General features: G+C 52.0%; 1 protein-coding gene across 15 annotated transcripts; it reads left to right on the top strand.

Annotated features, from left to right (window-relative positions):
* Window positions 1–4,557: 4,557 nt before the first annotated feature.
* On the top strand, window positions 4,558–20,264 carry LOC149851808 (maestro heat-like repeat-containing protein family member 2B). 15 transcript variants are annotated; one of them, XM_090030362.1, is made up of 23 exons: window positions 4,558–4,921; window positions 5,864–5,941; window positions 6,443–6,608; window positions 6,722–7,529; window positions 8,787–8,926; window positions 9,953–10,075; window positions 10,709–10,871; window positions 11,263–11,361; window positions 11,808–11,959; window positions 12,428–12,571; window positions 13,523–13,615; window positions 14,077–14,146; window positions 14,273–14,386; window positions 14,797–14,870; window positions 15,309–15,428; window positions 16,248–16,355; window positions 16,807–16,951; window positions 17,404–17,444; window positions 17,784–17,922; window positions 18,497–18,549; window positions 19,189–19,296; window positions 19,655–19,774; window positions 20,010–20,264. In XM_090030362.1, the coding sequence occupies exons 4-23, from the start codon at window positions 7,496–7,498 to the stop codon at window positions 20,247–20,249; spliced, it is 2,280 nt and encodes a 759-aa protein (XP_089886488.1). In that variant the 5' UTR covers window positions 4,558–4,921; window positions 5,864–5,941; window positions 6,443–6,608; window positions 6,722–7,495; the 3' UTR covers window positions 20,250–20,264. The 15 variants fall into 15 exon arrangements, with proteins under 15 accessions (XP_089886488.1, XP_089886487.1, XP_089886480.1 ...); XM_090030361.1 differs by lacking the exon at window positions 4,558–4,921 and adding an exon at window positions 5,166–5,300; XM_090030354.1 differs by lacking the exon at window positions 4,558–4,921 and adding an exon at window positions 5,166–5,642.
* Window positions 20,265–20,373: the final 109 nt, after the last annotated feature.

Below are 20,373 nucleotides of genomic sequence, written 5' to 3'. Positions count from 1 at the left end.
AAAAAATTAATAAATCAGCATTTCTGCTTTTTGCTAACATCAAATGTAGCATTGTCCCAGACAGCATGAGCTAGCTGCACCCAGACATTTCTGTGACTGACAAAGAGCAATCACGTTGTGAAGAGTATAGAACTGGTGGCAAACTTGTAAGGCCTGAAAATGGAAGCAAGAGAAGTACCAGCTGCTGGCAGACACTTTGAGGAGCTGGGGATACGGTGTGATGCTTGAGGCACAGATCATCAGGGGATTGGAGCATGGGACCCCAGCACAGAGATCGTCCTGTGTGCCTGCTGTATATCTTGCCACTATGCCAAGCTGATGTGGCACCTCATGGTGTCCAACACCATCTGCTGGTTGAGGAACATATATAGAACACATCATGGGACAGTGCCGGTAAGTAAACCCCACCAGACTGCAGGCTGGAAACAACACAGAGGGGAATACCTGACCACCCCCCTTGCTGCACGAAATCACCTCCGAGGCTCTTAATCCTGGACTCTTCCCTACCCACAACTGTATCCCACATAATATTTGTAACTATGTGTTTTCCCAAGGCATTTCCCTATTACAGCGCACTATGGTGCGGAGGCTCCTGTATATTTTTTGCTTTGGCAAGCATTGTGCCTCCTCCCTCCTGCCATCCCACCCCAGGCTTAGTGGGCTGCATGTTTCATATGTGACTTAGTTGCATTTCCATCCTACCTGTATCCTTTACTATGTAGCCCCCACACTGGGGTCTTTCTGTATTTCCTTGTGCTTTGAACTTTTTGTTGTTTGAACTTAACCATTTTCCAACGAATTAATTTTTGGCACCAATGGAAGGCTGCCTCTGGGCTTCCTGGTGCTGGCCTGTTATTGCAGTACCTCTACCTCCAGGCCTGGTGCCAGTTCCCTGCCTGTTTTGTTTTTTTTTTTTTTTTTTTAGGGGCCATCCACATGCGCACTTCCCATCAGTGGCCATGTGCTTTATAGACGTGCTCAGTGTGAGCTGCATTCAATCAACCTTGTAGTCGGTTTCATTACTGAATGTATGTTGCTTCTGGCAGCAGTTTAATGACAGGCATTACATTTAATGAGGTTTTCTTGTTTGTAAAAATAAAATGAAAGGTTTTTTCCCCCCAAGCTGAAGAACTGGGGAACCTTGGCTTTTATTTCAGTAAATATGGTAATTGGTTTAAAAATTTTTTTTCCCCTCATAGTGAAACTTTTCTATTATTTCTCCCCCCCCCGCACAAACAGGAAACTGACTGGTCAACTGTACACAATGTTGCAGACAGCAGAAAGTAAAATAAAAAGGAATGTATATATATTTTTCTCTTAAGTTACCTTGATCATTTGGATCCTGCAGGTATATGCGGAGGCAAGGTTTTCTGAAATTCTTATGAAATAATTTTGTGAAGGTGAGAGGTAATCTCAGTAAAAATAGGCTGACCTTTTTTTGAAAAAAAAGTATTGAAGATGTTTAAAGATGCATTGTAATTACTCCGTGAACATTTAGCAGACTTTGTACAGCCCTGTTTGTTTACTCTGCATTGGATGCCAAGATTTTGTCAATGTACTGAAAATTGGAATGGAAAATTAGAAGAGGTTGAGCAGAGCTACCTTCTGATTTTAGTGCAATTAAAAATGTCGGATGCCTTTCTCCACCCACCCCCATGGTTTTTTTTTCTTGTCTCAATCATTATAAAATACATAGTAGTACCAAGTCTCCAGGATTATGGCTTTTTAAGTCTATGTATTAGGGGAAGAGTTAATCACTTCACTTACTGACTGGGTAGTTCTTTTATATAGTTTCTTAACAAAAACAAATTGGTATACACCAGCTATGAATACAGCTTAAGCTGGAAATTGGAAAATTCCTTACCATAAGAGTAGTTCAGTTTTAAAATAACCTGCTACTAGGAGAGGTGAGAGCAAACCTAACTTAACTTCTATGATGTAGCTTAATGTGTTTTACAGAGGATCGTATGATCATGGTACCTGCAATAGCAACACACTGGACGATATGCTTCAGAAAGTACTGTCCAGTTTTATGACCTCATTCAGTGTTCATGGCACAGTCATTTCTCATTTTAAAGGCTTACAAATACAGTACCTTGTCATTTATCTGAACAAGGGATTGGCAGTGTTTTTGGGCAGAGTGCCAGAAATGCCCGCAACTTCAACCTGGAAGATGTTGGCATGCCAGGAGCAAAGCTATGAGGGGGCCCAATCTTTGTAGGAGCACAGCCACGGCCCCTTCCCCAAGGCACGCATACTGAACAAAATGCCTTTGTGTGCCAAGCTATGCTATGCATGGTGGGGGTTGCCTACCCTGATCTAAACCATGGCAAACTGAAACAGATTTAAGAGTTTATATTTATATATGCAACATGCTAAGTAATTTCCTAGTTCAGTTGGGGAAAGACACAAGAACAGCTGGCAGTAGAAGCCAAGAAAATTCAAAACTAGAACTTGGGTATATTTTGTTAATGGTGATTAATAGGGGTGCACCAATGGAGATTTTTTTTTTTTAGGCCAATACCAATGGCCAATTTTTAACAAGCTATATCAGCCAATACCGATCCCACTGCCGAGATGAGGCTTGGAGAGCAGCTGGATCCAGCTGAGGTGAGGGTAGACTGCTGCTGGGGCTGGGGCTGCGCTCAACTCTTCCCAGTGGGGGCTGGGACAAGCTGTGCTTGGGGCAGGCAGTGGTGTTGTGAGGAGGGCAATGGGCTGGCTCTAGCCCCTCTGGCAACACCACTGCCTGACCCAAGTACAACTTAGCCCAGCCCCCACTGTGAAGAGCTTGGCTCACCCCAAGTGCAGCTCAGCCCGGCTCCCCTCCTGGGAACAGCCCAGTGCTGGGCCTGGCCCTAGCCTGCAGCAGCAGCCCACACTTGCCCCATGCACAGATCTGGGGGCACATACCCCGCATGCCCACCTGCAGTGCATGCAGTGGAGAGGCTGCCTCCCAGACAAGCCACAGCCCCACTCCCTCACCCTGGGGCCTCGATCTGCTCACTGACCTCTCTTCTCTCACAACAGACTTAACAGCCAAACCTAGCTGCTTTCCACGCACTGGGGATGCACTCCTAGCATTGCCACTGTGCACATGCAAAGGGCATTTATCAGCCACATTCACCAAAAAAAGGTGATTGCCTATTCTTTAAATTTTCCTTATATTGGTGCCAATCTGATATGGGGCTGATGTATTGGTGCACTTCTAGTGATTAATTGCTGGAACAAAATACTGCAGCAAGTGGTGGAGTCTCCATATCTTCATACAGTCAAACCAAGAGCAGACCTCTCTGAGAGGGCTGTAACAGCACCATTTCATTTTGACTTCCATTTTGACAGAACGGTGTTTCGGCTAGAGTTTTGTTTCATTTCGTTTTGAAAGCACCGTTCTGTTTTGTTTTGGTGAAGCTATTTCAACGTTTTGTCCAGAAGCTGTAATGTGGAAGCACGAAATTGCCTATAACTGTCATTTCCTGCCTGTAAACAGCACCTCAAGCTGCTGACATGCAAAACTTGTGTAATGTGTATGTAAGGCACAGCAGGGTGAAAACTGCAGGCATGGTAGCCCTGATTGAGGCCATGGAACCTGCTAGCTTTCAAGGAGATAGGTCCAGGGGTTTCTGGGAAATTGCACCTCAGGCTGCTGACAAGCAAAACTTGTGACGTGTCTCTGTGTGTTAAGGCACAGCCTCGCTGGGGCCTCTACACAGCATGGTAGTTTGCCCAAATGAGGCCGCCTTCTCCCCTTTTGCCTCGGCTCAGTCCACCACTTGACATGACAATAGGTAATAAAATAACTTAGCGTGCTGTTCCTGGATGGAAGGAGTAGTAAAGAAGCCAGAGGCTGGTATGCAATTCAGGCAAGAAAGCCAGTCAGTGAAAATGGAAACAAAGGTGTCAAGGGGTGAGGGACAGGCTGGGGTGCGGGAGGGAGGAAGGGCAATGTAGCGGCGCAGGTAAAAGTGGAGAAGTACCTGGGGAGTCAGATGTCCGGCAGGTTGTAGTGTGTCAGAATTCCACTGTCTATACTGAGTCCGTGAGTGTCTGTACCTGGGAGGCTGATGAAGTGCAGTTCATAGGCTCATCTGTGAAAAGTCTCTGCACATGTTCTGTCTGAGAGTCCAATACTGAAGCATTCTTCACTGCAGATTTCTACCAAGCATGAAGAGACCTCAAGCTTTGGTCTGAAAAGATTGGGGAAGATGGGGGTCCAATCCTGCTGCTAAGCCCCTGCAAGTCTTTCTAATAGCAAAGGCGGGCAGGGAGAGAAAGATGCTTGGCACTTAGAATGGGCGAGCCAGTCAGATAGGATGCTCCAGCTACTCCTTGCCATTTGCATTGCTGGAACTGGGCAGCTTTGCTCAGAAAGGAGTCTCCTTGCACTGGGCACTCTGCTTATATGTAAATTAGCATAACTCCACTGTATCCTGCTGGGGCTCCATTACGGATCGGTCCATGATCAGAGTTGTTCTCTAAGGCTGTGATGCTGGCATGTTGCATACTTATTGCCTTGGCTTTAAGAAACATCAAAGAAAAAAAATCCCTCTAACCTGCAAATCTCATTCCCCACTAGGTTTTTTCTTCTCTAAGGCCTCTGCCATTGGTTCTTGAGAAGAAACCTAATGAGGAAGACTTCTTTGTGGAAGAGCTGGTATCACAGAAGAGGAGAAACAAGCCCTCAGCAAGAATCTGAATCAGGACTCTCCCAGCGGGACAGAGGGTCTGTGCCCAACCTTAAAGGGTGTGAGTTCTCTCATTTTGTCTGGAGGGAGACTGAGGAGGACACCTTGGGTTTCCAAGACAGCGAGACAACCTCCTTTCAAACAGCTCCTCCTTGGGAGACTCTAGATATCCAGCGGAAGGATACGAGCAACGTAACGTGGAGCTGGACAGGTGCCAACAAGAGGCCTTCCTTCAGGTGACTGTGCTGACAGAGGGTCTTCATTTGAACCCTTCCTCTGAGGACCCACATCTCCCTGCAAGGGGCCACCTTCACCCTGACCTGGAGAGGCTTCCCTTCCCTGAGCACGTAGCTTGCTTGAAAGTACGAGTCTCTGAGGACTCCAGTGAGCTCCCTCCCCAGGACATTGGCCTTCAGACCTGACAGTTCACAGGGGACGAGGACGTTTCAAGTGACTGTGACAGCGAGGCAGACTTTCCCGACCACACACTCAGCAGGAGGAACACTGCCTCCGGCCACCATTCTAAGGGAGACTTTTGAAGCTGGGACATGGGGACAGCATGGGACCGTGGAGGAAAAGATCTACCAAAAGCTTAAATTCCAGGGCTGTCAGCAGGTGCATTATATGTCAAGAAAGTGGTGGCATCACGGGAGGAATGAAAGGGCAAGCATTTGTCAGCCTGTGCCAGTTTGTGCACCACTACCCAGACAAGGTAGCTTCTACTAAAGCCAGCCCTATCAGGTGCTACAGCTCCAATTGCAAAAAAGATGTGCTTTCACTGCAGGTAGCTAACACCCATTCGCCATCCTGCTGCAGAAACCCTGTGGCCATAAGTCACTGTGATTTTACTGCTGGGCAAATAGGGCAAACTCAAACGTGAGCATGAGCGGTGATGATCTCACACATCTCCCTTGCAGCAAACATTGCAGGTGCCTTGCCATCCCATAGGAAGTCACGGTGAGATATGGATTGTGTGTTAATGATCTCTCTGTAAAAACACTGGTGTATCAGAAAAAGCAAGGTCTGAAACAACCAGCCCATGCTGGCCATGTGGCAGGTTTCAGTCACATGTGGTTTGGGACCCAAGCTGATCCACCACCAGTTGCTCTCCTGGGGTTGTGAAGTTATTCCCCCTCCTTGGGGACAAAAGTAAGGGTTGAAATTTGTTTCTTTTACAGACATTTTGCCACGTTTGCTTTCTGTGGGATCGGGAGAAACTCATGGTCACCCTGTGTCAGAACAGAGGAAAAAGCAAGGTAAAAAATACAGGTTGTGTTTATTTTTGTTATTTTTTCATAGATTCATGGATGTTAGGGGCTGGAAGGCACCTTATAAGATCATCGGGTCCAGCCCCCCTGCACTTGGGCAGGAAAGACTGCTTTATTTTGGTTTGTATCAAAATACATGGGTTTACATGAGGTGAAGTTTGTTTCCCTGAGAAGAGCAGCTCAGTGCTGCTATGGATTGATCGAGAAGTGCATGTTTGCATTTGCCCAGCCAGCCCAACTGAGGGCACCTCTACACACCTGGGAAAGCTGCTGCCTTGGTCTGAGTGATAGTCTAAGTACCCCATCTCCTGTCTCTCGTCCCCGGGCACCATTTGTTGTCGGTGGCTGCAGCTCCCATGCTGGGTGGGTCTGGATCCTGCCCATCCCTCTGAGCAAAGTCAAAGCTTCACTAAACTACATACGGTCCTGGGGCAGGCAGTAGGCCAAGTGGCTGATGGTGAGACCTTGCACTTTTACTTATATTTCCAGGTCAAAGGAACTTGTTGCCATTCTAGTCCAACAAAGAAAATAAGGACAAATGACACTGCTAAATAAGAGAGAAATGCCAGTAGCACATGTGTAGGATGTATTGCCTTTAGTGGGATTTCGTGCGCTGCCTTTCACCCCCGCTTCACAAGGAGGGAAGGACAGCCAGGTACTAATAGAGGCCTCTAATGCTCACCTCCTTCCGAGGACTGGGAGATCCAAAGGGCAGATCAGATGATGTGGGAGCTAACATGCACTGTACCTCATGTATTTTATGACTAGAGACAGCAACAACAAGGCTCTGATTGAGATCGACACGCCAGAGTATTGTTTCACACCAGTCCCAAGGCAGGACTGACACCTGTCCCCAGAGCTCTGTGTGAAGTGAACCAAGAATTTTAATCCAGGTCCTGAAGAGGGGAATCCTAGCCCCAGACACCAAACCAGACTTCCTTCCTTCTTTCCATCTGAAGAGAGGGCATGAGTTAAGAGGATGGCCAGGTTTCCAGAGCGGGTGAGCACCTGCAGCAGGAGGGAAAGGGTGATGTCTGTTTCTGACGTTCAAGCCAGAAACATGCAATAATCAAGGGAAACGGCTGCACATGCTGTATGCCTGACCTGCCACTAGCAGGCATTATTTTAGAAGACTGGTGTTTGTGCTCGGCACCCTGTAAGATGCCGCACCGCCAGCCTTAATAGCACGGCAAACTTTGGCATAACGTCCCTGATATGGAACTGAGACATAGTGCACCTAAGATCACAGACCTTGCTGTTGCTAAGTAAGTCAATTTACCCTCCTCTGGGGACACTTGTATCTGGAGCCTTAAGCAGCCCTGTGAAAGCTTCCATGATACACAGCCCCTCACTGGTCAGCAGCCACCTATGAGGTAGGGCATGGTCACGTAGTTGTCATAGTGGTGCTCCCATCACAAAGGCTGTTGGCTCACCTCTTTCCTGGGTCCTGGACCTGGAGCCTTGAGTGACTCCGGACGCCTTTGTGGTAGGAGCTGCTCAGCGCGTTAGAGAAGGAAAGCTTGTTTAAGCCGACTTTGAACGATGGAAATCATGGACCTGAAACTACCCGGCAGAGGTAAGAGCCCCATGATGTTCTCCATGCCTAATCTCTAGTCCCACACCCCTTCTTGGAAGCACAAGGAAGAGGTGGACTATCTCAAATCAGCCCTTCTAGAGCCAGATTTTCAGTTGTGCAAACCACTGTTACTTGGTGGCCTGGACTGTAGCTTGGGTGATCGATATCAGGTCAGGATCAAGCCTTCAGCCTCTGAACACTGACATGCCTCCAATCCTCGGAGACTGTGTTAGATGCTCTGGGAAAGGCCTCCTTCCATCCCCAGGTATTTCTGACTCTGTCCCCCTTGCAGCCAGGTGGGTGGTGTGAGGTGTCTCTGTATACATTACCTAAGCTGAAGCACTAGGGCAGCCTATAGACGTGCTGGTTTGCGCTCTAATTCGAACCCGTTGGAGCAGGCTCCATTAATCGAGTCTGCTCCCCTTTCTAATTAAAACGCTCCAGCCTTGCCTCACTGTCATATGTATTAAGTGCCCCCCCCACCTCCCGCCACATTTTAAAATGGCTGTGGGGGTGCTTTAACTAAAGCTCATTGAGTAAGCTTCAGTTAAAGTGCTCCAATGCCCATGTTAAAAAATGAGGTGCTTAATGTAACAGTAAGCCATTGTAATTCGAGTGTCTGTTAGGGAGCCACTCTAATTTAAACAGCCCCTCCCTATCCCTGGTATGCATATAGGCAACTTGCTTTCCAAAACGTTATCCCTAAACCATCATTTTGGAGGTGTGATCCCAATTCTCCAACTAATTGTCCAGGAGAAAAGAATTGTTATTGTCTGCACGACTTCCCTTATTTTCCTGAAAACAAGTGTCACAGTAATCTCCCCTGCCAACTGGCTGGGCCATTTTGCAAGCCAATCTTCTAGCATAACAGAGCAGGAGAAAGGGGAAGATGCATCGTCTTCTCCCTGACCAGGTCCACTCTTGCCTCTTTGGCTGGTACAGACGTGGCCATTGTGCACGGGACGGATGCTTTTAGATTTTTAGCTTCTGATGCTGGCCGACACCAAAGCATCATCTCCATCCTATTGACAAAGAAGGGCTTTTTGGCAGAACTAAATTGCACAAAGGAAAGTGCCTCTTTAGCAGTACCAGCTGCCTCAGCCCAGAAGGGTGGCCTGGAGAGCTCTCCCCTTGTTGCTGTGCTAGGAAACCTTTCCTTTGTAGCCGGGCCACAGGCTTTGGCTCCGGCAGAGCTGCTAGTGGGTGGTGATGAATGAGACCAATGGAAATCAACAGAATCCTTTTCCTCCATTTCAGGTTTTTCCACCACTGATGCCTCTGCAGGGAGATGCCTAGTAGACCAAGCTCAGGGCAATCTTGGCCCAGGCTTTGGCCAGGCAGACGTGGACCTTGACATTACCGTGAGCCTTCTGCTGGAGAGACTCCAACAGGAAGAGGTAGGGCGATGGCTCTGCATCACGTGGCTGCTCTAAGCATTTCCTTCCAAGGCTGTGCAGGGTGGGACCCCAACTAAAACTGGTCCTTGCTCATCTGCTGTGTCTTTTCCGTTCCTCCTCTCCTATTAAAGGTGACAATACAGCATGCCCTTGGTATATTGTGATGTCACTATGACATCAGCGCATGCTCACATGGGCATCATGTCCCCCATCCCAGTGGATGATAGATATGGTATAAGCCACATTCAAACAAGCCCTCACCCTATGGATAATGCTGTGAGTGTCTTTAGTGTCTTCCTCTCAATATGTCACAGCACTGAGATATGAAATATAGTTTCCCAGCAGCCTTGTGAGACTGGAAAGCCTCAGCCCAGGAAGTGAAGTGACTTGCCCACTGTCCCCCAGCAAGTCAGGAAAAGAACTGGGAATACAGGCAAGGGTGCCGAGCCTCTGTCTGGAGACCCTGGGCAACACACTTTCCCTGCCTGATTTGCTGTCATACAAGTAGGACTTAGCTGGGTTAGGGGAACCTGGTTCACAAATATTTCAACTCCTTGCTTCATTCAGTAACAGAACTAATCACACAGTGGTTTTTGGCAGCATCTTGCCCAGCAAACTCCTGCTAAATTTGCTGCTCAGGATCACCCAGGAGCTCCTTGGTACTCCCCAGGTGTCCCCTTCTCTGAAAGATATGTACGTCACTGCCACCTCCCCAGTGCACTGGGGTGACAGCGCCTGTGATGCATCTGACTGCTTTTCTGATCATATTTCTGTGTCTCCCACCAGTCTGTTACATTGTGCCCTCACAGTGCCTGACACTCCTCCCTTGTTAGTGCCAGCTGTAAACATCTGCTTGAGAGGACAAACCCAAGACACCCAGGGTTGTGTCCCTGTCCAGGAGCAAGGTCCCCCTTAGCGTGGCTATAGAACAATGCCTGGGTAGCTGGTGTCCAGCATCGTAGTCCTGGATGATCCGGCACTGGTCCCAAAGGAAGCCCATTGTTCTCTTTTTTGGTGTGTTCCCAGGAGACAAGAGTAAGCATTTACTCCAGCCTGCAGGAAGTCTTGCAGGGGGACATAAAGAGCCTGGATAGGAGCCTTGTCAGGAGGATCATCCACTTGGCCTCCAAAGACATGAGGGAGACCCAGGTGAGTGAGCGAGCTCTGCCCGGTTTCTCCTCACAAGGCCGTAGTCTATGCATAGTGTGTTTGGTCCAATGTAGCTTGAGCCTACGGTGTATCTCCTGCATGGAGCCTGGTTAGGGGCTGCAGGCTTGCTCAAGACAGATCTCCTCCAGATGTTTCTGGAGAGCACGGACACAATCCAGCCCAGTGCTGAGCTCCTCTGAAACATGGGGCAGCTCCTCTGCTGAGAAAGACCAGAGTGCATAGGTGCTTTGCTGGGGACAGCATTGTCCAAGAAGTTTCCTGTCCATGCAGAAGCTGTGTCTTACAGCCCCGGTGAATTCTGCAGTTGGCCAGCCAACCAGAGCCGAAATATTGGTCAGCCAAATGTTTCAGTTGGCATTCATGAGTGAGGCATCTCATGCAAGGGATTATTAGGGGGACTTAGTGAATTAAGGAGCAGCTATTACAGTGTGTGGCTGGCAGGTGGTGGGGGAGACAGTTTGCTTCGAGCCAAGGAGGAAATGACACTGGGCCACTGGAGGAGCTGAGGCTAGTGCATCTTTCTCCCTCCCTTTCAGAGTTATCCCTAGCCTGACTTAGCTCTGTATAAGCTGTGCATCGGGCATGTGCTCCAGTTTTCTTTCTTTCTTCTAGCAAGAAAATGATGAACTGCAGTTGGCTGCAGGAAAAACTCTCGTGGCACTTGCCGGCACCTTTTACAACTGGGTGATGTACGAGCTGCAGCGTCACGTGGACATCATGGAGCTCCCTCCAATTTACTTTGTGATTACGCTGGGCGACGTGGCCTCGACCTATGGTACGGCATTGCCTCCCTCGCTTCCGGGCTCTGATCAGGGATTGTGGAGGGAGGGGATAAATACCATTGTGTCCAATGGGGCCATCAAAAGTGAGCTGGATTTTGGGCCTGAAGAGTCTGGCTCCTGGCTCTTAGGTGCCAGCACTAACTTCTGTACCAGCTGGAAAGGCCTTCAGGACAGGAAGGAGTGGAGATCAGGTGGGCAGGACGCTCCACTCCCTCCTCCTGCCCTGCATTTGGGCATGGGAGGGACAGCAGACAGAGGATTGCCCTCCATAGGGGCGGTCACTGTAGGGTTCCTCTGACATCTGGAAAGCCCCTTTGTGCTGAGAGCGAGGGATGAAGGTGGACAGGAATGTCTCGAACTGCACAATGTATCCTCCTCCTGCAGCACTGAGCTCTGAGCGCTTCTTTGTGCTGACGCTCAGCAAATTGCGTTTTGTGCTGAGGCTGGTGGAGACTGAGCAGATGAAGCGGGCGCTGTGTGGAGGTGAGTGCCAGCCCCTCCTGCAGATGCCCCCACTGGGCACCCAGGGCCTAACACAGAGCCTGGGCCCCCCTAGAGTGTCCCACACTGGTAAGCGGGGCCTCCACTGCACTTCCTGGGCCTGATCCAACCACGAGTGGAGAACCGTCCCTCCCTGGGCTGGCTGGAGGCTCTGAACAGTAAGCAGGATTGGGCCCTTCGTGTCTCTTGCAGAGTATTTCCCAGGAGCCGTCACCGAGGCTGGAGCTGCCTCTAGGCCCTGGGCAGATGGAGCAGATTGAATCCTAGTTGTACCCCTGGTGCATGCTCCACCTGTCCCAAATTCTCCATCTGCCCCGAGCAGTGCAGGGGCTGCTGGGACACTGTCATGACCACCAGGCCTGCCTGTCCTGCAGCACATCACTCTGATGTTCCTGTGCAAACGTCTTGTCCTTTCTCCCCCTCTGCAGTTGTGGAAGGCCTTGCCCGGGCTGCCAACCTGAAATTCCACATCAGGGACGAGAGCCCGTTCCCCAGCTGTCGGGCAGCCAACTACGGTTTGCATGTGCTCCCTTTCTTTAATCTCTTGAGCAGCAGCTGGCTGAGCAGCGAGGACCTGGAGGTGAGGGCTGCTGTCTTTCTAGCTCCACAGCACAGCTGTCGTGTTTCACTATTTCTGCCTGTCTGTGCAGTCCTGGCAGGGAAGACCCAGTCTCCGGGGCTCATATCACGTGCCTGAGAATCTGCTCTGCCACAGGCAGTGTACAGTTGTGCGCACTGATGGGTGCCTGTGAGCACTGGCAGCTCCTTCTGAGCATGACTCCTGCGGTGCCCAGGGGGACAGCAGCAAGGAGTTTGCTCTCTGCCCATGAATCTGGGCACATCAGCCCAGCGGGGAGCCAGCCCCAGGGCCATATCCCACAGCCCCTCCCAGCTGCCATAGGTGGGAACCATGCAGACAAGGCTAGTCTAATGATGGAGCAAGGACGCTGCTGACCTGAGAAGACGAAGAGCTGTGCCTCTTCCTGACCCAGAGCAACCTCCCAGCAAGTCTGTTGGAGGGACTCAGTCCTGCCTTTCCTCTCTGCAGCTGCAGCAGGCTGCGGTCAAGGCACTGGGACCCGCCATGGGCCTCCTTCTCCACAATGAGAGGCATCGCAATACTGTTTTTGAGAGGCTCCCCTGTCTCCTGCAGCAATACGAGGGAGGGGTCGACAACATTCATGTCACCATGGTGAGACGCGACCTGGGAACCAGCATTGGCGCTTGTGTGTATGCGTGGGTGTGCGCACTGGTACACGTGTGTGCGTGTAAAACTTGTCCTAGGAACTCTGTAGCTCTCTTGGGGCTTTCCTGGTGCAGTTCAAGACCCCTTCATGGATTGGCCTTGCCTACCCTTGGGGGCTAAACTCACAGCAGCGGGATCTGTAGATCGTGGCCGTGTTGAGACCGCCGCTTTCATTTTCTAGGAAGTCTGATAAGGAGAGAAAAGAAATGAACTCCCCGGCCACTCCTTCCAACTGAGTTTTGCTTTGCTCCCTCTGGGCTTGGCCTCTCAAAGTTCCCTGGGGTAGGGAGGATTGGAGGTTGTCTCTTGTGGAGTGCAGGGATTATGGTCAGGGCCGGGCAGTTTCAAACATGGAGATTTGGGGCTCCCTGCTATGGGTTATCGAAGTGGAGCATGTTATACGGTGGTTATGCCTGTGGAGCGTGTCTCTCCTGGGTGAGACGGGCTGCACTCTGTCTTGCTTTGCACCTGGGCAGCCCCCTGAGGCAGCACAGGTTTACCCGAGGAGAGAATCCCACTTCAGCTCTGTGCGCCCTTGTCCTGTGTCCCCGGGGCTGTGTGGGCAGATGCTGGCTGGTCCTGACTCTGCAGTCATTTTTGGGGCCTACGATACCTGTGGGCTGTGGGACCCACTCTCCTCCTGGCATCCTTTGCAAGGAATCTGAATCTCTGGAGAGTGGGAATCCAGGTGGGGTGTATTCAGGGTACTGGGCAGGGGCTCAGACAGCACAGTGTGGAGTGGTCAGAGTTGCAGACATATAAATGACCAGCCCCAAAGCAGGAAAGCACTAAGCACGGGGCAGTGAGGTCTTTTTTCTCACTCACTAATTTTCTGCTCTTGCTCACTCCATGGTTCTTCTCTCTAACCCTCCCTTTGACTTTCACCGTCTGTTGCAGAGTCTGAGCCAGATCTTGGAGGTGGCCTATGATTTTGAGGTCCCTCTCCCCAGTGGGAAACTCAAGAGTATCTGCTTTGCCCTGCACACCCAGGTAAGGGGAGGTCGATCCTGTACCACTCATCCCAAGGCCCAGCAGGTCCCAGTCCCCTTAGCCAGACAGACCCAGCTGATGGCGATGCCAAGCCCCACTCTGCTGGTGACCGCTCTGCTTGGCAAGAAGAAGAAAGCAGGTGGTGGCCTCCTTGTCTCCCTCAGTCGAGCTCAGCTGATGGGAGGCTCCATGCAAATCCCTTTGTCCTAGCGAGTCAGGACCAGCACAATCAAGCCTGTGGTGTGAGTCCAGCCAAGAGCAGCCGTGTTGCTAAAGGGACTTGGAAATCAGGGTCCCCTCTTGCTTATGGTCTGGACCTTAGAGTTCTTGGCTCTTGCTGTGACTGAAGTGATGTCCCCTGGGGCTCCAAAAGACGCTAGACAGCGGGAGTTCAGGATCCATTCCACACTTTGGTCTGCACCCAGCTGGGACGGTGGAGACCCTTTCCCTTCTCCCCACAGGTGTGTGACATCGCACAGCTGCCGGGATCAGAGAACCAGGTCGCGGTGTTCCACTGTCTCCGCCTGCTCGGTGAGGAGAGGGGGCTCCAAGTGACACGGGGGCTTCCTTCAAACCTCCCTGCGCTGTGCCAAACCCTGGAGGGGGAATGAGAACGAGGAGTGCTGAGGTCCTGAGGTTTGCTCTTCTCCCCTGCAGCCTGTCTGTCCCCAGACCAATTTATTTCCCTTGTGGGCTCCCGGCTCAAGACCGACAAGGAGGCAAGCCGTGTGGCATCCCTCTCAATCTTCAGTGTCATCATTGCTGCTGACTGTAAGTATGACCAGAGCAAACGTGCTGACCCTTCAGGAACTGAGTTAGGACTGTCCAGGCTGAATTTCCTGTCCTGCTCTAGCTGCGCTCAAGAGCCCTGGCTGTGTAGAGCTAGAGCCACACCTCCGTCCTCTGCTGCTCGGTCCCAGAGGGCCAGTAGCACCCTGCGTCCTGCTGGATGACACAGGAATGCTGGGGTGAAATCCTGCTCAGACACCTTTCCTGGCAGCACTCAAGTCGAGAGGTTTAACGAGACCTTTGTTATGGCCCAAGAGACTTTCCCAGGTTCCAAAGTAGAGACAGGAGGGTGTGCAGGTCGCCACAAGCAGGTCACTTGCAATCTGGGTGTATCTTGCTGTGGACTGCTCCCAGAACACAGCAATATTGTGCCCTCCTCCTTCTTCTTCCAGTGCCGGAGATGAGCCAGAAAAAATGTGCAGTAGTCCAGGCCATGAGGTGCACGCTTGGTGATCAGAGCACTGAGGTGAGGTGCTTTGTGAGTAGTGGCTGTGCTGGGGATGGCACATGGACCTGACACAAAATTCCCACCCGAGATTCTTGGCTGTCTTGTAGAGAAAACCTTTCTTCCCTATCAGCGTCTTCAGGGAAGGCAGTGCAGAGAGTCTGCCCCTCTGCTTCCAGAGCTGGGGAGAGTCAGGATCTGGGGAAGTGTTATCAGTTTGCCAGCGGGGAGGGGATCTGCTTTCCCTCAGATGCCAATATGGGACTATTGAGTAGCAAGGACACACTGTTCTCTTGCCCCTTTATAAACCCTAGACATAACATTGGAGGCCTGGGGACCCTTCTCCCTCCCTCTCATCCTTTCCAAGGTTTGAGGGAGGGTTTGTGCCATGGCCGGTCCCTGCCACCATTAGGGCATAAGGGCAGTCCTGACTCCAGTCTGTCCTCTCCTCCCCTCCAGGTGAAGAAGGCCATCCTCCATTTCATCAGGACACTGCTCAGTGTGCAGGGCCTGGATGACTGGGCCTGGGACTTAGTGGCCTATATTTTCAAGCAATTCAGCTTGTCTAGCAGCCAAATGGTAAGAGAAATCGAGGCTGGAGACTTGGTGCTGCTGTTGTAGCAGGCTGAAGCCTGCCATTGGCTTGAGCAGGAGCGTGGGGTGCCCTAGGGCTGCCAGGCTGAGTCATTAGACCCAGGGTCAGACCATTTCCACTGGTGCAGCAGACCTAAGGGAGCTCTCGGGATGTTAGTGCAGCTACTCTGCATTGTCCCCAGGGTGTCGGCAAGACCAGACTCTGATCTGGACTATGTGCATCTTCTGATGAGGCTGAGATTTGCCCCGTCAGGCACTGAGGAGTGAAAACCCTGACCGCACAGTGTGTCAGGGAAACTTCCTTGAGAACACCAATGCTCTCTGGTAGAAATAGACTCCCAAAGATGTGTCCTGGTGCCCAGGACGTAGCTTGGCCCCTTGATAGAATCACATTGACGAGAGGCAGAGGATTGAGCTGGCTGGCCCCCGGAGCAGACGGAGCAGAGCGGGTGTGTGATGCCTGCACATTTGTGTCCGCTGGGCTGAATCTGAAGGGTTCTCTTGGAAGGACGAGGGAGGTGAATACTTGGCTGGTTTCAAGACATAATGCACTCCCAGAGCCCAGAAGCACTTTGTGTTAAGCGAGTTGTTTCACAGTGTTGGAGGTGTTTCTGAACTGGGAACCTGCCCCATCAGCTTGGTTTTTCTTATATTATGTCAGGTCCAGGGAGTTGTGCTTTGAGCAGAACTTAAAATCACTGGGAACTGTGCAGCATTCAAGCTGGCTGCGAAGGAGATGGAGACTGAGTGTCCAGTCAGTGCCTCTTGACTAGCTCATGATCTTTCTCTTGGTCTCTTGTGCAGAAACCCAAAAACCGCTCCAGTCAGGATGCTGAGGAGGAACAGAGCATCCGAGCCACCTGTGTGGAGATCCTGGAAAATCTGGATGTCTCAACCAGTGGCATGAGCCAGGTAGGTGACCAGTTAGTTCTGCCCTTGCATTATCAATGCATTTCTCTTCATCCCCTGTACATCTCCACTGGGCAATTCTCTGCATTGGCAGGGTAATGGAGATAGTTCATGGCCAGTGCTGGCCGTGAGTTATGGAGCAAGCTGCTGCCATTTAAGGAATGACATACAACACCCCAGCTGGAAGGGATCCCTGTGCTGAGATGGCCTCCATTCCCTCTTCTTGCTCTGCTCAGTCTCCTCTGAAATTGAGACCTGTTTGGCCAGGGTTAGAGCAGGGTTTCAGAGATCAGCTATTCCTGAGAGACAGACATGAGGTCACGGGTGGGGGAAGGACCCTTAAGTAGGTGGGTCATTGGTGAAGAAGAGGAGACTGTCCTTGAGCACTGGATGAAGAGAGCTGGGTGCAGGGGTACAAGTAGCTGAGTCCAAACTGTCTGGCTCTTCTCTCCAGGTCTTATGGCCCCAGCTGCTAGAGTACATAGTGCCAGCTCAGTACAGCTGCACTCTGACCCCCGTGTGCCGATGCCTCGGGGACCTGGCCAAGCAACCGCAGTGGGAGGGAGAAGAAGCGGCTTGCGTGGACCCCAGCAAAGGAGGTTTGTAATCCAGATCCCTGTGGGATCAACCCACTCCGCCTGCCTTGTAGAAAATCTCCGGCCTCTTCCATGCACTATGAGGATGCCCAAAGGCAGGAGGGACAGTTGGGTCAATACAACCTGGGAGGAGGAGCCAGGCAATGTGGGCTCCTGCAACCCAGAGCTGTCCCAGATTTATGCTGTGCCACAGGCGAAGCCCAAGGCCTTTTTGCCTCAGCTTCCCCACTCATCCAGTGATGACTGAACAGTGCCTGCCTCACAGAGGGGCTGGGAGGGAAGCCTCCTTGGTAAAGGTCCTTGAGATCCCGACACGGAAGGTGCCACGAAAGTGCCACTTGTGCCCAGCTCCTCAAGGGTCCACGGGTGGGCGCATTGGGAATGGACAGGCTTATAGCAGCATGAGCCCTGTTCCAAAGTAGTCCCACATGGCCGTGCTCTCTTTCTCTTTCCAGCCAAACTTCCTAAGGGCCAGGGGCTGCTGGCGCGACTCCTGGTGAGTAGCCCTGGAAAGGTACCTGCCAGAGGTGTGGGGAGGGTCAGTGGTGTGGGGACACGTGCCTGCAGCCTTAGTTGCAGCAGCACGCTCTGTCTCTTCCCACACTCGGAGCTGCCCTGTGCTGGCAGAGCTCCCTTCTCCTCGCAGAGCAGAGCCAGGCTCTGCCCCTGCCTCACAGCCTGCAGAGGGGCGTGCAGGATCAGCCGAGCACAGCACCTCAGCCTATGTCCGATTGCTGAATGCTCTGGCCATGTATGGTGGAGGGCAGTTTCCCTCCTAAAGAAAGCCATGGAGCCCTGCTCCAGAGCTGAGCCCCTGTTTCTCTCTCGCTGTCAGGTGGTTGCCTCGGCCCTGGGTGACAGCAGCCGCGCACATTCTGCCCTGCGGGGACTGTGGGCTCTGCACCGCACGATCCACCCTGCTGTTGGAGAGCAGTGGAGGATCGAGGTTCCCATCCTGCTCTCGACCATTGAAGGTAAAAAGCAAGGAAGGAGCACAGTGATCTCTGCAGATTGGAAAGGGAGAGGGGAGGTTGCAGCCTCCTGGAGCCCCCCGTGGTACCATTCCCCTTCTGCAGCATCCCATGCTTGAGAGCTTCTACTCGTGTTCACGGGGCGAATCCAGGGGCTTGACAGCATTGAGGTTGATGGGACCCAGGGAAGGGTTTGCCCGTGAAGGGCTCCACCAGAGCAACCGCTCTCCTGCAGTTCCCTGCACACGTGGGAGGCTTCTGTTGCCAGAGGAAACCTCTCTGCACTTTGCCCTTCTATGAAGCCCAGTCCTGTACTGTGCTGTGCCAAGCACAATCGTGAGGTGCTGAGCACCCTCTATTCCCCTTATGGCCAGTTCTGCAGGGACTGGTTGTGCACAACTTCCAGACATGCCAGCATGGTATGCACTAGAGCGCAAGGCCTGTGATCTCGGGATCCGGGGAGGTGACCGGGTGTGGATGCAGGAGCTTCCAAAGACTTGATGCCCAGGGTGGCAAGTAGGACTCTTCTTCAGTGCCTACGACAGTGACATTTTTCTTGTTTGCCCCCCACTTCCAGGAAATCCTGAGACCTCCCAGGACAATGTGCAGTGGGAGCACCTGCTGCTGAAGGTACAGGGTGGCTCTCAGAGCTGGTGTTGCAGCCAGCCGAACTGGGTAGGGCTGTCTGGGAAGGGAGGGTTCCCTCATGCTTCAGGGAAATGAGGTGATGAAAGCCAATAACCCTGCAAGAGTCCAACTTGGAAGGTTTGCCAGTCTCCTTGAGTTTGGATTGACATCCAGAGTTGTCCATTTGGGATCCTCCAGCCTTTCCGTACAGTCTTTGAGCTCAAGAAATGGAAGGAGATGAGGCCTTGGTAGGGGGTTTCTGCAATTCCCAGGTCCTATCACAACAAACACAACATAGCACTGAAGTCCCTGGCAGTTGGAGGTGCCCGTTGTAGAGCCCACGGCGTCTTCCTGACTTGATCCATCCTCCCCCCTCTACACAATCTCTCCCCAGTGGACAGGTTTCTTGGCACAATCGCCTCCAAATTTCTGTCCACTGGTGTCAAAGGTTGTGAAGGATGCATTGGGCAGAGATGAGGAGTGGGGAGCAAGAAGCAGGAAGATCCTAGGGTGCCCACCTGTAGAGTTCCCCAAAGGAGTCCTCTCCCTGTGAGACTTGGGTGCTAGAAGGGCACAGGAGGAGGGCGACAGAGACTCAGCCCGTGCACCCAACTCTTTGCTTCCCTTCACTTGTGCCCGCAGTTCCTGAACATGACACTGAAGACCATTGGTGATGATGCCTGGAGCATTCAGCTGAGCCTGGAGCTGCAGCACCAGACAGCCAGTTATGCCTGCTCCTCCCCGGAGAAGGTGCGTGCTCTTGGCGATGGCTGGGTTTCTGCAGCTGTTTTGTGGTGCTGTGGCAGGAGGCTGCAGAGAGTTTCTCTCCAGAGTTTGTGCTTCTCCGTTCTATTTTCTTGACCAAAGGCATTGTCTTTGGTTGTCTGCTCTCTTCACTGACCCAGAGGGAGCTGCTTACAGGGGCTCTTTCTCTGCCTTCAGCTGCCATTTCCCTGCAGAGAGTGGGGCCAGTTATTTGGTGCGTGGGTGCTGGAGCTGGACTCTCTTGGCCCTTCCTAGGGACGGGTGTGTTTCTGGGCTGTCCTTGTGCTGACCAGCAGGCTGCTGTGTTCCCAGCTCTTTGGTGATGTTGGTCTCCTTCTTTCAGAGTTTCCTATATAAGGCACTCGGTACCACATTGGCTTCTTGCCAGGATGTTGCCCATGTGAAATCCCAGCTCCAGAAATCTCTGAAGGGCACAGATTACATGAACGCTTCTGAGAGAGAGGTGAGGACCCTGTTGTCTCCAGACATGGCCAGGTCCTCCCGTGTCCTCACTTCTCTCTTGCTCCGTGTCTGGGGCTCGTTTGCTTCATGGCCGTACCTTGTCCTTTCCCTCGGACAGCCCCCTGGCTTGCTCCGGGTCGGACGGGCAGTTCTAGTATCAGGGGAGACGGGGAGGACTCTCGGGTCTGTCAGCCAGATGGTCCTGCTCACTCACCAATGCGCTTCTTGGGTTCCAGCAAGTTGTGACCATCCTGGCATTCTCAGCCAAGGGCCACCTGGACCTTGCCCTGGCCACACTGGAGGACTTTGGTGCTGCGATGAGTAAAGTGCAGGTGTCGGGGATAGTCGGCCGCTTGCAGGTAATGGCGCTGGGGCGTTTCTCACACTTCCTCCCCCTAGAAACCCTTGAGAAGAACAGCTTGGCAGTGGCTACTGTCCCTGGTAGCGCCCTCTCCCAGGGGACGTGCTCCACATGAGGTCTCCAGTGATACAGAGGGGAACACAGTTTCTACTACTCATGTTTTTCATGTCCCAGCTTATTGGGTCAACAGTCAACCAGCCCCTTTCAGGCACTGAGGCAACTACATCTGTTCACCCAGA

Source organism: Crocodylus siamensis, unplaced genomic scaffold, assembly GCF_052110815.1.
Source record: "Crocodylus siamensis isolate JL-2025a unplaced genomic scaffold, ASM5211081v1 HiC_scaffold_169, whole genome shotgun sequence".
Lineage (NCBI taxonomy): Eukaryota > Metazoa > Chordata > Crocodylia > Crocodylidae > Crocodylus > Crocodylus siamensis.
Note: the sequence above shows the minus strand (reverse complement) of the source record. Positions and strands in the feature narration are given on the sequence as shown.